Source organism: Stegodyphus dumicola, chromosome 10 (assembly GCF_044657685.1).
Source record: "Stegodyphus dumicola isolate Sdum_Otavi_A_Nest chromosome 10, ASM4465768v1".
Classification (NCBI taxonomy): Eukaryota; Metazoa; Arthropoda; class Arachnida; order Araneae; family Eresidae; genus Stegodyphus; species Stegodyphus dumicola.
The window spans coordinates 164,652,012-164,672,703 of NC_140777.1; the positions used below are offsets into that span (position 1 = coordinate 164,652,012).

Sequence of the window (20,692 nt, forward strand, 5' to 3'; positions counted from 1 at the left end):
AATTGAATAATTAAACTCATTTATCAAAGGATCTAGAGAAATAATGGCTACTGCAAAATTTGACCTAAGAGTTTGGAAACATAATAGACTTAAAAATGAAACTTCAATTCTAAACCTTTCTGATAAAGATTATGAAGATGTTGTGTCAGTATTGGGATTGAAATGGGACTTGTTTGACGATACTTTGTCTTGTCACGTAAAATATGAAGAAAACCCTGCATTGAGCAAAAGATCTGTTCTTTCCGAATTGAGTAAAATCTTTGACCCAATTGGGTTTACTAGTCCAGTTACTCTCATGCCTTAATTGATTCTGCAAGAGTGCTGGAGACAGAAAATTATTTGAGATACTAATCTGCCGAATGATCTAGCAAGGAAATTTTTCACATGGTCATCTCAGTTAAAATATTTGAAAGACATCAAAATTCCTAGATTGCTTCCCAAAGTAGACGAAAGTACAATTATTTGAGATACTAATCTGCCGAATGATCTAGCAAGGAAATTTTTCACATGGTCATCTCAGTTAAAATATTTGAAAGACATCAAAATTCCTAGATTGCTTCCCAAAGTAGACGAAAGTACAACTTTGCATGTATTTTCGGACGCAAGCAAGGACGCGTATGTGACCTGCATTTTCCTTAGACACAGTGGTGAGTCACTTGTCAATTGATACAATCTAAAGCGAGAGTTGTTCCCCTAAAAGCACTTACCATACCTCGACTAGAGATACTCGCTTGCACTATTGGAGCCAGGCTCTCTCATACAATAAGAGAAGACTTGAAACTAAAAGCGGTTCCAGTTTTTTACTGGACGGATTCCACAAATGCTCTCTTTTGGATAAAACAGAAAGAAAATTGGTCCACTTTTGTAGCCAACCGAGTAAATGAGATTCGAAAATTGAGTAACCCAGATCACTGGCATCACATTCCCGGAAAGTTTAATCCTTCGGATTTGCCATCACGCGGTTGCTCTGCAAAAGAATTGAGGAAATCCGAATGGTGGAAAGGACCAGATTGGATTTATCGACCTCCAGAAGAGTGGCCTACTGCAGATGGAGAACATCCTGACTTCGATATAGTAAATGGAGAGAGAAAACGAACTGTGGTTTCAGCCAGCAATAACACGAATACAGATAAATTTAACCTTTTTGACAATATTTCAAAATTCGAAAAGATCATAAAGGTCGTATCTTGGATCTTTAGATTCATTAAAAATGCTACAACACCACCATCTGAAAGAACTCATGGGAGAATTTCAGTCGAGGAACGAAAAGGAGCTGAAACAGTGGTTTTCCGACTCATCCAACGAGAATCTTTCAAAGGATTGAAAGATAAAAGAATACGTGGTCTAGAACCTAACCTATTATGGACTCCAACGGCCTTATAAAAGTGAAGACACGTATCTTTCAGAGAGACGATGATGCTGACTTTCGTTACCCAGTTTTACTTCCCTCAGAACATCCATTAGTATTAAAACTGATAAAATCTGAACATGAAAGGCTAAGTCACGCTGGAGTACAATTCGTTATGTGCGCTTTACGTGAAAAATATTGGATCATAAAGAGTAGGAAGACCGTACGCAAGGTTATCCAAAACTGTGTACGATGTCGAAGGTTCGACTCTGATTGATATAAGATTCCTCAAGCGCCACTACCTGAAGACAGAATAAGAGATGCTTTAATTTTTGAGATTATTGGTGTTGATCTGATGGGTCCCTTAATTTTAAAAGGAGGCCAAAAAACATGGATCGTCATTTTTACTTGCGCAATATATAGAGCAGTTCGCTTAGAGCTAGTCTCATCTCTATCAACCGAAAGTTTCCTGCACGCGTTCAGGCGATTCATCGCTCGAAGGGGTAGACCTGTCACTGTATACTCCGACAATGGAACCAATTTTGTTGGATCAAATAATTTGCTTAAGACCATAGATTGGAATTCTATCTTAGAAAATTGAATGGAAATTTATTCCCCCTTCCTCGCCATGGTGGGGAGGGTGGTGGGAAAGATTAATTGGAGTACTAAAGAGAATTCTTCGAAAGGTACTAGGAAAATCTTCTCTGAACTACGAAGAATTGTTGACAATCATTTGTGATTGCGAGAGCATTATGAACAACTGTCCTCTCACGTATTTGTCAGAAGACGTAAAGGATTTAAGAGCTCTCACCCCAGCAATGTTTCTAACAGAAATTCCAGAGACTGGAGTTCCTGAATTAGATCTTTTGGATTCTAAATCCATCATTAAAAGATACCTTTACAGAGCCAAATTGAGAAAAGATTTCGATCAGAATATTTAGGGCAACTAAAACAAAGCTCAAAATTCATCCGCGAACCATCTTCTGTGAAAGTTGGTGATCTTGTAATTGTGTCCAACAACGAAAAAAGGATAAACTGGCCCTTAGCTAGAATCCTGGAAATTTTTCCATCCCACGACGGATACATTAGATTAGTGAAACTGAAAACCGCACAAGGGGAGATTGTAAGATCTACTAAGAACCTCATACCTCTTTAACTCAACTTTACACCTGAGTCAGATATGCAAATGAGGTACAGAACTCGACGTATGACGAAATCTCAAAAGACTTGAACTACAGGTCAGTTGAGGTTCATCCTCTGCTGATACTGGACCTCAAGGTGGGAGTGTCGCGTTTACTTACTAGAACTTTACTTCCACGGACGCCCTCTGGCGAAAGAGACTAAAAGTAGTCAGTTGAACGGCTGACGCGTTTAACAGATGTATAACGATAGACCGTCTCCGTATAAATTATGCTTGTAATCATTATAACTTGTAAATATTTTGTAGATATCTTTCATATGAATTAAAATTTCTTAAAAAGTTTATAGCTGTGTTCGCAGTGAATCGAAGTTCATCATAGAGACGGATACCGACAAGAAGGAAAAGCAGGCAGTTCAGGGCAGCCCTATTTAGAAGGTAAGTGAACATTCACTTATCTATTTAATGATCAAAAAATTTTAATAGTACAAAGTTGATAAAATTTTTAACAAATGTAATATTTGCAAATCTTTGTCGCATTTAGAGAGCCTGTGTGATGCAGATGGGCAAGAAAATAAATCCATTAAAAATACTGCGAGCGCAGCAAAAGAGACAAACGTTAGTTCACTATTCCTCGAAACACTGAGCAAGTAAATTCCTAATGACGTGATTTATTATCAAACACTGAGAGGTCAACTAGTAGGAAATTATTCCATATTTAACGTTAGGTTGTTATGCGATTCTGCTTCCGAAAGATGTTATGTTTGTCAGTCTATTTCCAGAAAAGCAAGTTTACCAACTATTGGTACAGAAAGATTAAGAATTCATACATTTGCATCTTCGAATCCGCCAGTGCGAGAATTTAAAAGAAAAAGACTTTCTTTAAAAAATAAGACCGGGTTCACTCTAATCATCGAATCATTCGAAGTAAAAACCATATGTTCCAATGCATTACCAAGGCCATCTGCAGAAATTATAAACAAGCTGCGCCAACAAGGATTTCACTTATCTGACAGCTGCGATAGTGAAGTGGCAGAGGTACAGATTTTAATTGGGAATGATTACTTGAACTGCATTTTAACGGGGAAAACACATCGGTTAACAGACTATTTAGTACTGCATGAAAGCATATTCGGTTGGACGTTGAGTGGTAGAGTGGGGAGAGAGAGTAAGATGTTAAGTTCAGGGTCAGACTCCACCGGCTTGTTTATACACATCGATTCGGAAGAGGAATTAAAAATATCGGAACAGATTCGTCAGCTTTGGGAGATTGAAAGTCTAGTAATCTCTGAATGCGCATCGGAAAGGATTGCTGGCGATGAGCGAATAATTAAACAATTTGAAGAGGATTTGAAATATGAAGACGGAAGGTATGACTCTCGCTTGTTGTGGAATAGGAGTCCAGAGCATTTGGAAAATAATTTTGGTTTAGCAAAAAAGCAGTTCGAAAGGGTGCAGCGAGAGTTAAAAGGTAACAGCTTTGTGAGAGAACAGTTTATGGAAATAATTAAATTTCAGACACAAAACAACATTATTCAAGTACTTTATGCCATTCCGAGCAGTGATGCGTAAAGATAAAAAAAGCACTCAAGTTCGAATGGTATTTAATTGCAGCAGTTGCGAAAGAGGAAAGCTATCGTTAAACGATTGCTTAGAAAAGGGCCCAAACCTAAATCCGAATATTTTGGATATCATTCTTTCCTTTCGAAAATTTAAAATTGGATTCTGCGGTGACATAGAAAAGGCGTTTTTGATGATTGAGATAGCAGACAGGCAATATTTAAAATTTCTCTGGTATCCTGATAATGACAGTGAGGACTTTAAAATTATGCAAATGAACAGAGTATTATTTGGATGTAATTGTTCACCGTTTTTATTGAGTGCAACGATCAAACATCATTTAAAGAAATACACGGAAACAAACAAAAACTGTGTCGAGATGTTAAATAGCTCACTGTATGCAGACGATTTGTGTTATGGAGGGGAAAGTGTAGAATCAGCTTTCAGTCTTTCATCGGAGGTGGTATCTATTTTGAGAGACGCGAGTTTTAATTTGAGAAAGCTAAACACTAATTCTAAAGAGCTGTATGACTTGTGAGTTCAGAAAGGGTTGTGTGAAGAAAGTAGGTCTGAAAGAGATAGTAAGTTGAAAGTGTTAGGCTTGGTATGGAACTTAGAAGAGGATGGTTTGAGAGTAGATGTTACATCATTGTTGAGTAGTTTAGAATCGTTGAGAAATAGTAAAAGATCGGTGTTAAGCACAGCAGTTAAGGTTTTGACCCAGTCGGATTTATTTCTCCATTTGTGGTGCGAGTTAAGAGACTGATGCAGGAAATATGGGAGAGAGGTTTGGAGTGGGATGCAGAGTTGCCAAAGGAGTTACGGTGCAAATGGATGCAAGTGGTGCGCTGAAATTGAGGAATTAAACGCATTGAAAATAGAGAGGTTCTACTTTCCAGAAGTTCTAGGTAAAGGGCAGTCGGTTGAAATTCATATTTTCAGTGATGCGTCAGTAGTGGCATATGGAGCGGTGGCATATTTTAGATATAAGAATGAGAGAGGAGAGGTATGTACGTCGTTAATAATGTCGAAGAGTAGGATAGCTCCGTTAAAAAAGTTTTCCCTCCCTAGGTTGGAATTGATGGGGCTGTAGTTGCAGCTAGGTTAGGGAAATATTTATTGAAAATGTTTCAGGATTTGGTAGGTAGGTTCTGTGGACGGACTCCGAAATTTGCTTGTGGTGGATAAAGGGGTCAGCGCGTGAGTGGAAGCAGTTCGTGTCGAATAGAGTTGCAGAAATACAAGACTGTACCTCGCCTGATAAGTGAAAATATTGTCCAGGGTCGGAAAACCCAGCAGATAAATTAACTCGTGGTGAAACAGCAAATGCATTGGTGAAAGATAATAACTGGTGGCATGGTCCATCATGGTTGAAAGATTCTAAAGATCAATGGCCTGAGCAGAAGTTTAAAGTAGAAACTGATACTCAAAATTTGGAACGTTTAAGCACTTATGTTCAGGTGACTATTCCAGAAGAAGAAAATGCGTTAGACATTACCAAATTCAGCAGTCTCGAAAAATTGTTGAGAGTTACAGCTTGGGTAAAGCGGTTTGTCGCCAAGCTAAGAAAACGTGTCTGTGAAGAAGGTCCTCTTATTGTATTGGAGATCCAAGAAGCTGAGGAGTACTGGATAAAACAAGTACAGAGAGCGAATTACTTTTCGGATATTTAACAATTAGAGAGGAATAATCTAATAACACCAGATTCTAAGCTTTACAGTTTAGCACCATATCTGGACAGTAGAGGTATTTTGCGTGTCAAAGGTCGTTTGGAACAAGCAGAATTAATAGATGACGAAAAACATCCCATTATTCTGCCCAAAACGAAGTTCACCGAACTAGTGATATTTAGTGAACACATAAAAGTATTCCATTCAGGAGTCATGGCAACATTGTCCAAAGTCAGGAATAAATTTTGGATACCTAAAGGAAGACAAGTAGTAAAGAAAGTTATTAACGCTTGCCTGGTGTGTAAAAAATTCGCAGTGAAGCCCGCCAGACAGTTAACGGGTCAGTTACCCAGAGATCGTGTAGTCCAAAGTAATCCTTTCACAGTTGTAGGCATCGACTTAACGGGAGCAGTTACTATTAGAGAAAAAGCGGATAACCACAAAAAGGTGTACATAGCCTTATTTACATGCGCCGTCACTCGTGCTGTACACTTTGAAGTGGTTTCAGATATGTCAGCAAAAAGTTTCATTTTTTCATTACGACGTTTTTTAGCAAGAAGAGGTAGCTGCAAAGTGATTTATTCAGATAATGCCAATGCCAAGAATTTGCGCAGCACATGTGAAATAATTAAACGATTTAAAAGAATCAAAGCAGATCCAAGTGTGATTTCTTGACATCCAAAGAGGTAACATGGAAATTCATACCTGAGCGTTCCTCATGGTGGGAAGGGTTTTGGGAGCGTTTGATGAGAAGCATCAAGGAACCTCTGAAGAAAATCTTAGGGAGAGCATTACTGACTTTCGAAGAGCTCTCTACAATATTAACTGAACTCGAGTGTATGCTAAATAATAGACCTCTAACATACGAGAGCAACGAGCTGGGTGAACCTTCACAGTTTTTATTGCCAGGACGTGGTACATTTAACTTTCCCGAGCATTTCTTGGAAATTTTTAATAAGGTATCCGACGAAGAGACTTTAACTAGGAGAAGCTTTACCAATCTAAACTCTTAAAATTAACATGGATCAAGTGGAAAGAGCAATACTTACTCCATCTTAGAAATGCGCATAACTTTGCAAATCCTAAAACTGAGCGGAACATTAAGACTGGAGACGTTGTGTTGGTAGAAGGACCAAAAGAATCCAAACTACTTTGGGACATGGGTGTAATTGAAAACGTGATTATAGGAAGAGATGGACATGTTCGAGCGTGCCTCGTTCGCACGCCCAAAGGAGAATTCAGAAGATCGATCCAGATGTTATATCCTTTCGAGATTTAGTTTAGAACTTTTGATATTATTCAGTTTTTATTATATTATTAATTATTATGTTCATTTGTGGGTTTGATATATACTAGTATAGATTATTCTTTTATATTATTCATTTGTATATGTCGTACCATTTAGTATTAATCCATTATTAATTAATGTTGATATTGTTATGTAAGTAAGTTTGTGTACTCTTATTAAAGAGTACAGATGGGGAGTGATGTAGAAAAAAGAGATAGAGGGCGCTGCGCCTCCTGTATGTTTAACTAATTAAGAGTTTTCAGCAGAGAGGGTTGAGAGGTAGATGACTGTATATAATATTTGTACATAGTCTTCTCTTCATTAAATAGATTTAGTTAAAGGAAAGTGTCTTTGTTTGGCCAATAGAACACAAGAACCACCGATAATAGAAGATGTAAGTAAGTTATTACAAAAGAAATTTTAGTTTGACCTCTTGCCCAACAATCTAGTGAAACAAATGCACAACTACGTGTAATTAAATCTTTATATATATATATATATATACAAGTAGTATTATATATATATATATATATACAGTCGTGTGAAAAAGTTTTAAGACAACACATAGAAAAACTAGATTTATTCGAATTCCGCCACAAAAACATATGTTATAAATGAACAAAATAGACAGTATTTTGTCGGACCTCCTTTATTTTTTATGACTGCTGCAATCTTATGCTATGCTGCAATCTATGCTATGAACAAGAGAGTGGCAGTAAGCTTGAGAAATCTTTATACACCACACATGCTTTATTGCTTCAACAAGTTCTGTAGCCCTGGATGGTAGCTTCTCCGCGACTTTATTTTTCACAATACACCACAGATTTCCTATTGGATTCAAATCTGGTGTGTGTGTGTGTGTGATTATGGCAAAGCCTCGAGGGCTATCTGCCTAAGGGGAGGGATGCCTTCGTGGAGGACTTTCTTAGGGAAAGTGGCTCGTATACACGTTACACATGGGGAAAACCACGAAAACGCCCATGCAGCCAGCCCATTCGCGGGATTCGAACCTCGGACCGAACTACCAGTGTTCAGCGACTTTACCGCTCGGCCGCTGATTCAAATCTGGGCTGTTACCTGGCCAATCAAGCACTTAAATCTGAGTAGCCGTCGGATAGTCCTTAATGATCCTTGCCCTGTGACACGGAGCCCCAGCATACATGAAAATTGAGCATCTGTGAACATCTGTGTGAAGATTCAACTTGTGACGTAACAAATTAAGGTACCGACTGCCGTTTATCGTGTTTTTAGGTGGCAGGAAGTATAGAGCAGCAGTACCAGACGCAGACAATGCATCCCATATCATCTAGCTTGGAGGGTGTTTCACTGTTGCAATCGTATATTTGTCATCATATCTTTTTCCAAACGGGCGGAGAATACTCTTATGACATGCAGAAAATTGCTGCACACTTGACTCATCGGAGAATAACACTGTACTCTATTGTTGTTTGGTTCAATTTTGATATTATCTGGCGAAAGTCAGTCATTTCGTTTTCATGTTTTGAGTAAGTCGAGGTTTCCTTGCAGATTTATAGAAAAATAAACCATAATCTTTAGTGAAACGGCTTGAAATAGTACTCGAACTGACGCTAGTACCCTTTGCAACCAGAGCAGTTCTACGTGCGCAATTTTTTCTTGGACGACCGCTTCTCTTAAGATCCGTATAATTTCCCGAAATTTTAAATTTACTGATAGATTGATGCACACCTGTCTTCCTGATATTTACCTTCAAAGTTCAGAAAAGGCAACTTTATACAGATCTACTATTTTTGCCCGTTTTTCAACAATAAGCGACGGTTTTTTACCCATTACAACAATTATACAACGGCACTCTGGACGCAAAATCCAATAACGAACTATTGATAAACGAGATAGGCATGTCATATTTATAGCAGTAGAAAGCGTCTGATGCAATCAACGCATGAGATGATGCAATCATGAGCGAAAATGATGCAATCTATTAAAATACAGAAAAACGGCTACTGGTCTTAAACTTTTGTACGTGACTGTACATATATATAGTATACACATACACACACACGCTATATATATAGTATTAGTGGTTAGCGCTGACGTACAGAAAGGAGGATTCTGCATATAGATTCTGTTAGCGTATATTATTTTGTTTTCCCCATGTTTTGTTTCCCGTTACTTTTGTTTTTCCATTTATAAAATGTATTTTTAGAAGAATAACTCAGAATGAGTGGAAACAGTAATTTTAAATTAAAAAAACCTCACTTTTCTTGTATTTTTATTATTTACATTCTAAAATTGTTAACAAAAAAATCTATTCTTCGATGAGTCGACGGCTGCATGCTTTTCTTTTCTGAGTATATGCTGGAATATCCATGACTCACAACAGAAGGCAAAATAGAGAGAGAAAATTAAGAATATTAATAGAGCATCCTTTTTGATTTTATATTTAAGAACATTTTAAGGATTTATTTAGAACATTTTAAGGAAAGTAATTAAAGTTTACTCATTGTCTCGTTGCCAAAATATTTCATATTTTATTAATATAAATAAATTTGTGTTTTAAACACAATAAATCAACCGAAAGAAAATTTTACTTATTTCGAAATTTTCTGATCCTATCATATCTTTAATTAAAGCATTTTGTGAATTACTTATTTTCTGGCAAAAATGAAAAGGAAAAGAAGCGAAGTAGTATTTGTAGATTACACGTAAAGCTAATGAATCGGAAACATATATGTGAGATTTATTTAATTTGTTTAACCTGTTATTTTATGTTTGGAATCTTTACTGTCACTTCTGTCTTTCTGTTTTCGCGCCAGAATGCAAGTTAGTTCGTGTGTATGTAAGTGAAGGTTTGAGTGTGTTTAGTCAGAGCATGTTCTCTCTCTTGAAGGCTACGTTAATAAGTTTGATATTCTGAGATAAGAGTTCTTGTCTTCGTCCTTGCATTATATTTGCCGATAGTAAAGTTACGCCGTTGAAGTTCGAAAAAATTTCGAGATAGATTATTCTGCGTCACCTTTGGCTATTAATAGTTAAGTTAAACCACTAGGTCTTCTTCTGTTATTTTAAAATAAAAGTTCTTATACACTTTTCCCAAGTTTCTGTTGTAATTTCTCACATAACGATAAATTGCGTTTCGTTTATAAAGGTTTGATGACAGTTTACAGTAGCGAAAGGTTTCACACCTTGCATATAAATACATAAATATATTTATAAATTTCCTCGTTTTGGAACTTCTTTCTTTCTTTTATTTTCTCTTTTCTTTCTTTCTTTCTTTTTCCTTTTTTTTACCCTATCGTTTGGTTAAAATTGAAATTCCTACATTGTGGTTCTAATATTCGCCAAGTTAGAGACAGCAGATTTTTTACTTTCTGCTAGTTTCTTCTCTTTTTTCAGTCATGCACAATGAAAGCACTTCAAACTGAAACGCAACAATTTTGGTCTTAAAACCGTTTCTCTGGAATAAAAAATCCGATGTGGACACCCTCTGATGTAATAGACTTGTCTCATGTAATAAACCGTACGAGTACACATGACGTCCTCGTACGGTCTATTAAATTATGCACATTTTTGGCAAGAGGGTGGGTGTCTATCTATCTACATATATTTGGTGCAGGCGAATGTAATAAAAAAGAGAGGTGCACAAATCCATTTTACAATCCGTTATGGGGGAGAAAAAAAAAAAAAAAAAAAGAGTCCTTTATTCTGTCCGTACCATACAGATGTCACGCAAAACAATCGTCCACGTGGGTTCGAGAGTGGTCAAAATGGATATTTTCGTTGAAATATGATATCAAAAATTTATCGCGATTACAATACTTCCTTTACTTTTTTACAAGAAAGTAAAAAGAGTATTTTGGAAGTTGTATGTTTCTTTAGTCAATAGCTGGCAAAGGAACAAAAATGCTGTGTTAACAAATAAAATAAACTGCAGGAAAAATAAATAATTTTCACTGTATTGAAAAAAGGAGCATTTTAAGCGCAATTCTGCAATACATACTTACGAACACATAAGCTAAATAAAATATTAAAGAAATATAAATAATTCATTTTAAATATGATGTAAAATTTTAAATGAACATCAAAAAATGCTGAACACTGTGAGTTATTACGATTTATGAACACAAAAGTATATAAGGATATCTTTAAAGTTCTGGGAATTTCTTCTCAGTTCTTCTCAGAAGAAATCTCAGGATAATTTTGCTTAATTTTGCTTTTATTTACCTATTTGTATAAAATGCAAGTTTTATGACACTTAGTGTAATTCAAAGACATGCAATAAATTGGTATTTGATTTAAGTAACCAAAAATACGATAATGATATATTGTGCGATCTACCGGTTTTCGTTATTTATTTATATCTTAGATGTTGTATTAAAACCGACTGTTTTTAACGATTTCCTTTTCCCGCCATTTTACGGCGCATTCGAATTTAAAAATAGCGTTTTAGTGGCGCCACGTAAGAAATAGATAACTAATTAAAAGCAGTAGATCGCATACCACATCATTACCAAAAATAGTTGAGCATTAACTTTTTTTTAATATTAGTAGAAAATAAATATACTGTTTCAGATTACTAACCCTCGTCCAGATGTAATCCTTTCAGGCTAGGACCTTGGCATACGGTAGCAGCTGGAAATACATAACAAAAAGCTAATTAAAAATCCTCATAATTTATTTTTATAACATAATAAATCTTCATAATTTTTTTCTTCATAATTCCTATTTTTCTTTTTTATATAGAATATTAGAACAGAACGGAAAACATATTTTGTTCAAGATATATAACACGTGACGATTTTTTAGTTTAGAATTTTATCCGTCCTCTCACGAAATTTGATATGATGGTTATAAACACCAAACAAGATGAATTAACTGAAGTTTCCTGAAAGCACTGATAATATATTTTCCTGAAAATAATTGAAATATGCTAGTATTTATTATAACATCTAAAGTTACATTAACTGTTTTAGAACTGAAAACGGAACAAATAAAATTATACTCTAATGCAGGGTTTCTTAAACTTTTTTCAGTCGCGATCCCCTTTTGTCTTTAAGATTTTTTCGCAACACCCAGGACCCCATGATATTTGCGAAAATTTTGTGAGACCCTCTTTGTGGGACATTTGCCCATTGCGCAAATCCGACACACGCGTGTGTAAAACTCTTAATTTTTTCACTTGTACTGTAATATACATTGCAATTTTAGGTCATTAACTTTTATATCTAATTTTAAGACAAAGAAGAATGGGAAAATTTTAAATAAGTAACAGACGAAATGACAGCTTCATGTTCAAAGTAAGTAAAATGAATGTTTCTATTATAAAAAGAATGCGTGAAAACGTTTCCCCCCCCCCTTTTTTTTTTTTTTTTTTGTCTGTGTTGTCTTATCTTTATCTTTCATATACATTGTGTAAAATATTTGGTAATTGTAAAATTATTATAAGCTAAAAAAATATCAAAACTGCTAAATTTTTTGGCGACCCCTAGCTGTAGGTCCCGCGACCTTCCTGGGCATCGCGACCCACAATTTAAGAAACGCTGCTCTAATGCAAACTATTGGATTTGCTTTTAGATAAACTGCTTACTGTATTCACAGATACTTTAAATTCTAAAGAATATCTTTTTGTGAAACGACCAACGGATATAGCATTTCCTAAAACTTTTGATTAGGAGAATTAAAGACTTTTTTTCCCCAATTTACGAATAGGAACTTTCGTTTATTTAAAGCATATTGACAATCACATTAGGTGTAGGAAAAGGAACATGTAAAATAACAATCATCTCATATGCATGGTTATGACCCAAATAAATAAAGTAGAAAGTTATAAAATCAAAATACTGTAGTTTGTAACTGAATGGTGGCTATAATACTATTACTACTTAGTTTAAATATCCATCTACAGCTTACGTCATTATCAAACTACTGCACATGTATGATTATGACGAAATAAAATATCCCCCAAAAAGTTGATTAAATGTTATAAAATGAATACAGAGTTGTAATTATTTTCTGCGAAAGTCTATCAAAGAATCTAAGCATAGCAACGCTTTGAAACCTCTTAATATAATGAGCAGAATAATTATTAATCACAAAGAAAAGAGAGCAGGAGAAAAAAGTTGCTCGCTTTTCCTTGGTATAGTTCAGGCATAGAAATGTAAAAGCAATTGGCATGCGTTTTTCAGAAAAACTCGTCTTTGTATCAAAATACGTATCTTATAAGAATATTGCATTTATGTATTCATGAGCATGATATATTCAAGACATGAACCTAATACATGAACGTATTCGACACATAAAAAATATAAGTTGAATTTTATCGGTAAACTGACTACTAGAATGAAAGCTAAAGAATTTCTTCTTACCTTAATTTACTTTAAAAATAGTGCAGATTTATTAATAGCATGCAGGTATTTAAATGCTAATTTTTTTAGGGGGGAGGGCACCATGATTATATAAAGCTCAAAATTAAACATCGTACAATAATACGACCAAAATAAGTCTTCGCTTAAGATGTTATGCAAATGAAAGTAGGAAACCTTTATCGGGACAGGACCCCCCCCTCGAAAAAAAAATTCTCTTAATTTCACCATTACTTTTTATTCATACTTCACAAACAAATATATACTATCAAGGATTGTAATGCATTTTAATAACCTTAAAATACATGATAATCTTCCACAAGATGGGCGTAAAATAATGATAATACTCACGTATTTTAAATTTTAACTAGCATCACTGAAACAAATAATAAATTAAATATTATCTGAATTGTCGTATTTCCTTGCATATCCCCTCCCGCCTGTTTTTCTCATTAGCGCTAACGTCTGAAAATTTTAAGAATTTTCGCGTAATTTTTCCTTCTATCAGTGCGTTCAGAGAGCGAGTTTTTCTAAATTTTAAAATTGATTCGTCCACACAATGATTGTTTTCCTCTTACTAACAAAAAGAAAACTTCGCAACTTATCTGCTGAATTCAAGCCGAACTTCTCTCTTCTAACGATTGATATTTAGGCCAGCCTAATACAAGAACCAACCCATCACAGTGAAGCAAACACAAACTGACATTCAGTCTACGATTTTGCTGAGTCAGCTGTACAAACATATTCTCTAATTATGAATAATTTAAGGCCTCAGAAGTTTCAGAGACAACATTAAGAATGAACTAGATTCAGGTTACAGGGAAGTAGAAATGAAAATATCTTATTAGATATCGTAATATTAATATTACTGTGTATTCTTACTAGAATGTGGGTTTCTTTAAAGAGATAATATTTTGATGGTTACGTGTAGTTTATCCATGGCTACTTTTTATTAGTTGCGTTCTTACTGTGACTGCTTCCTTCGGAAATTAAATTACTCGCATAATTTTCTCATCTCGATTTTTGAACGATGAAATTAGTAAAAAAAGGGGGATATTAGTTAAATACGGTATATCTCCTACCACTGGAGCATCGTTTTTAATATAAATATTTGTCACTCATAAAAAGAACAATCAAATGGAGTAAAAGATCGTGTATTACCTGGGGCACTCGGAAAAATCTCAAAGAAAGCTCGGAAGAATTGAAGAACAGGACCACCGGAGGATGGCTTCTCATCACTTTCTGTGAAAACCATACATACGAAAATTCATAATTATAAGGAACATTTTATGCAAACTGAAATACATTTAAGCAAAAAACAATGATTGGCATTACTGTAATTAAACTATTATTTTAAAGGAATTCCTTGGTGATGAATGAAGTTGTTAGAAAGACGTAAGAAATCATTCAGAGCAAAAAGTATTAAAATCATTTTAATAGAAACGCGATGAGTAGAACGACTATATTTATAATATGCAAATTTAATTGGATGCAGCGCAGTATGTAACATTTTATCAATAAAGCAAGTAAACCAAAATCTTTTAAGCTTTTTTAAACAAATGAGCCAAATTTGAGTTATGTTAATGTTATTCTCAAGATTCTTAGAAATTAATTTTTCTCTGTGCACTAATATTTTTGAACTTTTGATTATGCATGGGTTGATAATGAGATATGTCGCAAAGAAGTATTAGTATAATAATATAGTCATGTATTTTTTTCATTTAACTTAAAGGAACTATACACGTAGAAAACTGAGTTTCACTTTTGAAACATACCGACAATTAATATGCATGAAAATATGCCGTTTTCTGAGTAACAAAGCTTTGACGTATAACTTTGTATATAAGAACTTAAGCTATAATATTTTAACCATCAACAATTTTGCGCTATTGCCAGCACTTTCAAAGATATGAGAAACCTTACGTACAAAAAGTTAGTGATGCGTTCCTCTAAGAAGATACAAAAGAGATATTAAAGTCCTTGCCTTGGTTATCAGACTTGTAGTCATACGGGTAAAGAACGAATATGAGGAAGAATGTACTAGGGTGCAAATGCGAAGAATACTTCAAAATTAAAAATATTGATGAACTGATGTAAATAAGTGAATATATACAGTTATGCTCAAAAATATTTTACCTGTTGGCTGATCATATGTAGGAGTTGGGTAGGGTAAGATCTGAGTATAAAAAAGTTACGAGCTCGTTATAAGAATCACTTTTCCTACAGCTGCTGCTTATCTTGAAGAATAAAATTTAGTGTATGATTTTAAAAAAAAACTGACAAAAAGTAATATTTATTCATAAAAATGAATTTAAGAAATTTGTTTCATTAGGTTTCTATAAATTTGTATGCAATAAAGACTGTAAAGTTAAAAATAAAATTAATTATTTCTATTGTTACTTCAAATATTTTATCCTGGCGTTTATTTTTAAATATGATATATAAAAATAATCGTAGACATAAAATGCCTGCGGACGGTAATTGCATTTTGTTCACTTTTACGTATTCAGAGCAATATAACCATTTTGTCCCTTGAACACTTATCAAAGCCTTCTAGAATTCAGAGCACAATAAATTATCTTTATTGCTATGTTCTAGTATTCTAGCATTATTTTATTTCACTTGGCATCAAAACACATTTACTTTTTAACGCGATATATAGCCATTTGTAATCCCTTGTTAGCAACTATCCAGCAAAGAAGTATCAAGTGTCATGGTCTGAAGGTATTTCTTGTTTACACTTTTAAACGTGACGTCGAAATCACATAGCAGTGAGTTTTTATTTAGAGATCGTAACTGTCCACACCAATAAAAGTATCAATAATGTTCAGAGAGTCCTCAATTTCTGAAATCATTTATTAGCAAAAATTCTAACATTTCTTTAAAGAAAAGGCTGCATATTTATAAAGTAATCATTCGAACGATATATTCATATACTTCATCTGCGTTGATCATCTTAAGCAATAGGAATCTAAATAAATTACTGTTTCTACAAAATAAATTTCTTTTGCTTATTACAAATATTTCTTATTTTATGTGCAACAAGGGCCTCCACAAGGACCTCAGTATCAAGAACACTTCACCACCACCAAGAACTAACTTCTTCCAACAAAATAATATTTTCTACAATAAAGCAGTCAGCTGCGAAAGAGTATCCTATAAAACACAACTATAGAATTTTCGAGGAAGATATGCCATGAATTATTGAACACTAAATAAACTACCTCTGCAGTGACTTCTGCTTGTTCCATTACTTTTTGTTGAGAGATGCATTACAGCTACGATTATTTGTTTCAGCCTGTAGTTAAGGGGCTAAAAGCGATGGACTGCAATGAAGAAGATCGTCAGGTGGGATTTCTTTCTTAAACTTTTTCATTTCGCAGGTTTTTATTTCTCCTCTCCGCGTTCTATCATCACAAGCTTTTATGAACCCATTTTTTACTCTTAATCAAAATGATTTTATTCTTGTTTTATATAGAGTTCGTTTTCCAATTTCTAATTTTAAAATGTAAACGTAAACTGTACATGTAACGTAGACGTAAACGTAAATGTAAACGTAAACTGTACATACTAAACAGTAACCCGTCATACACTGATTTATTTGCACCTCGTGTACAAACTATTATTTATTTTTATTTTACTTTGCCACGTATTTTGTTCCCTATATAGTTCTGGAGAACCCCTCTAAAGTTTGAACCTCAGCCTAAATATTAAAGTGATGAATATACACTAACAGAGACCTATTATTAAATTATTTACATAATTTTATTATAGGTCATTTTATTATTTATTAATAATAAAACTAACGAATTATTACCAATTCTTTTGTCTGTTTAAAGTCGTCGCAGATATTTTATGTCAATAAGAACTAATGTAACTGAATCAACGTTTCTACTAAATTCGCATTTCCTTATCCTTCGTTTGTTTACAAATAATCTCAATAATCTATCTAATCACAATTTTGTTAAAAGCGTGCTTGATAAGTGACTGATAAAAAAAAAAAAAAAGTTGTATTACAAGACAGAAATCTGTACAGCTGTATTAAATTTCGCTATTTGTGAAATAAGTTTATGCATAAAATAAAATGATAAAGTTAAAAAAAATTATCCTTATAATAATTAAAATACATTACCTTTAGGAGCATCTTTCTCATCCATGTAACATTGTAGGAGATACTTCACTTCCGGTCTCTAAAAACAATTACCATGTATGTATCACAACGTTTAACATTTTAATAGCTATTTCACAATGCAATTTAATAACTTTGCATTCGATGAAGAAATATATTTGTTTCAGCCTGTATGTTTTCAAATATGCTATAATCGATATATTCAAATTTTTCACACATAAATGCAATAGCAGCGTTTCGCTTACATTTTTAACGTTTAGATACATCCTTTGTCAGAAGAGTTCCAGGCAAAGGTCTTAAAAAGTAGAAAATTTCATTTATGAAGTAATGATTCTAGCTGCTATCAGAGTTGTCCCCTCGGCTATCTGTTTGCAACTGTAAACGTTTCTGGAGGTCTTGGAAGCAAGCAGGAAAATCTTCAACTGCGAAACTACACGAAAATCTTCAATATTCTCAGTTGGCTCAGCCTGTTGGATGTCTGCAATAATCTTGACGAAGCTTTCCTTTCAGTTACCTTTTCACTCACGGAAAAAGAAAAAATCACAATAATGTGGGATCACGTCTGGCCTCTATCCAATAATTCAGCAGAAATTCTTCGCCTTTCCTCTTTCTATTCATCTATTAGTAAGGGACGATTCTTGGATTAGTGTCCGTTTCCCTACATTTTCGCGTAAAATCTTATGACACACATCACAATTCAACTTCAGTTCTTCTAATATCATATGCACAGTTATACGAGGGTCTTCTTGCAATAACTGCCTTACGCGCTCCACGTTTGCATCAGTATGAGCTATAGAGGGGCGAACAGCTCTGGGATCGTCTTGCACTGAATTTCTGCCTTCACGAAACATTTTATGCCACTCGAAAACATGACTTCTTGAAAGTGCCTCACCTGCATATGCTTACTTAATCATGTTCCACATTTCACTAAGGGTTTTTCCGAGCTTAACGCAAAACTTAATGTTCACTCTTTGCTCACAATCAACATCCATTGTGTCACCTTAACGAATGCAGCAACAATCCCAGCAGTGTGTTGCTAAGCACAACCGTATCACCTAGCAAGTTTGAGTGGAAACATGCCAAGGTCATGGCAAGTAAGATACATACTAGGTAACGCTCATATAGTAGGTAAGATAGAATTAAAACTTACTATTTACTTGCTTTAAGTATTTTTTTAAAATTTTTTATATAGGATTTAAGTATTTTCTAGATATGAAATTATATTTTTAAGTATATATTTGTTTTTTAAAATTGGGAATTGGTTCTTTTTGTTTCTTATTAGTTTATATGGATTATGTATAGTTCTTTTTTAGTTTCTATTTATTGATATGCATATTCGTGTCGGGGAGGTTTCTGTAGACAATGGTTTCTAAAATACATTAGTTTCTAGATTATTTTTTATAAAAAATTAATTTTTTTAAAAATTTAATTTTTTAAAAAAAAGTTTAATTTAATACTTGACTTTACTTGCTTGTTTCTCAAAAGACTTCATTAGTATTTTCCTTTTAGAACTTTAATTCTTAAATGCTAATTTCTAAGGGTACCACTTTATTGGTATTTCTTTTTGGACATTCTTCACTTTTTACTTTTGGTTTTGACTTTCACCCTTGCCTACATGAATGACGAAACACGAATTGAATGATTGGAGAGTTAGGTTTGGAGGCAACTTTCCCTTGATAAGTCTGTCTCCTGCCTGCTCAACAGTCATTCACTTATGCATTTTTAAAAAATTGTTTGGATTAATTTTAATTTGCTAAATTAGTGAATTTATTTTCATGGATTGGATTTTCACTTGATTTGCTTATGCTTTTGAATTTAAATGATATTGTAGATTAGTTCAAGAATTAAATCTTTTATATGTTTACACATTTTTTTAAATATTTAAAAAAAAATTTTTTTGGCTTTAAATTTGCTTTTTTACTTTTATACGTGTTTGTTAAAATTTAAATTTAAATTTGTTTAAATTTAAATTTCATTCCTTGCAGCAAAGGCGCAAAGAATTATTTAATTGGATTTGTATTTAAATTAAATTTAATTTAATTCAATTTATTCTTATTAAACAATTTAATTAAATTCAATTTATTCTTATATATATATATTTAAATTTAAACAAATTTAAATTCTTAACAAATACGTATAAAAGTAAAATATATACACTCATTGCCATAAAAATTTGCGCACCAAGAAAGAGTTTTTAAAATGAAACGAAATTTTACATATGTAAGTATTACTTTGATAAAAGTAAGTGATTAGAAAATCAAAGAAAAAGGATCATTTATTGCAAGAAAAAGTACACATGAACGGAAGTTTTAGTCCTCTGTTGGACCACCTCTAGCGCGAATGTACGATGCGATACGAGCGGGCATTGAGGCATACAAGTTCCGTATGGTGTTTTGAGACATCTCGTTCTACAGTTGCTGTAAACGCGTCTCAGGTTGTGCCAACTCGTAAGCTGCCCAACTAGCTGTCCCGAATGATCCCAGATATGCTCGATTGGTGACAAATCTGGGGATCGAGCAGGCCAGGTTGTAAGGATCTTAAGTTTTACTAACGTTTATTTTATTTTAAATCTTTACTATCACTTCTTATTTTCTACTTCCGGCCAGAATTATAAGCGTGAAGGAGTTTATGCAAAGTTGTCTGGCGAACGCCAAGTATTTAAGTGTGGCCTTTTTGCCAAGCAGAAGAGAGGAAGCCGTGAGTTCGAAGCAGGCCGCTTACCTTAGAAGTTACGCAGTTGCTACTTTGCCTTCCAGGCCAGAGGTTTTAATCCTCTTGATAAATTAAACGTATTGTAGTGTTCACAGTCTCTGTGCTACATACGCTTCCTGTTATTATAAGGCCAATCTTATTCTAAAGTTAAATTAGAGTTTAGTTTTATTTTGATATCTTTTAAGTTAGACCCCGAGTGGAGGGTCATTGTATTCCGAAGTACGGAAGTCATTGTATATAAAGAAAAAAAATAAAGGGTTTTGTATACCCTTCGTCTGTATCCTGTCTACTTACTACAATTAGTGAACATAGCTTTAGTAAGCTCTCTGTTCTAGTCAGGTCATTGTATGTTTCCGAAGAAGGTTAGAAGAAACATTGAACCTGATAGTGGCGCCCGACGAAGAATAACCATGGCCGAGTTTCAAGAAGAACCTGTGCTGCCTGCAGAAACAGCTCAGAATCCAGAAATGCCAGCTGCCGCCCTGGAAGGATTTGGGTATATTGTC

At 34.1% G+C, this 20,692-nt stretch overlaps 1 protein-coding gene across 3 annotated transcripts in view; it reads right to left on the reverse strand.

Annotated features, from left to right (window-relative positions):
• The window catches only part of LOC118205696 (uncharacterized), a 92,650-nt gene that overhangs the window by 56,924 nt on the left and 15,034 nt on the right, over positions 1–20,692 (reverse strand). For all 3 annotated transcript variants that reach the window (XM_085825808.1, XM_085825810.1, XM_085825809.1), the window contains exons 2-4: positions 17,478–17,535; positions 14,507–14,587; positions 11,565–11,615 (exon numbers count right to left, since the gene is read on the reverse strand). In XM_085825808.1, the coding sequence (XP_085681934.1) occupies positions 11,565–11,615; positions 14,507–14,587; positions 17,478–17,535 (190 nt within the window). The remainder of the gene's footprint in view (positions 1–11,564; positions 11,616–14,506; positions 14,588–17,477; positions 17,536–20,692) is intronic.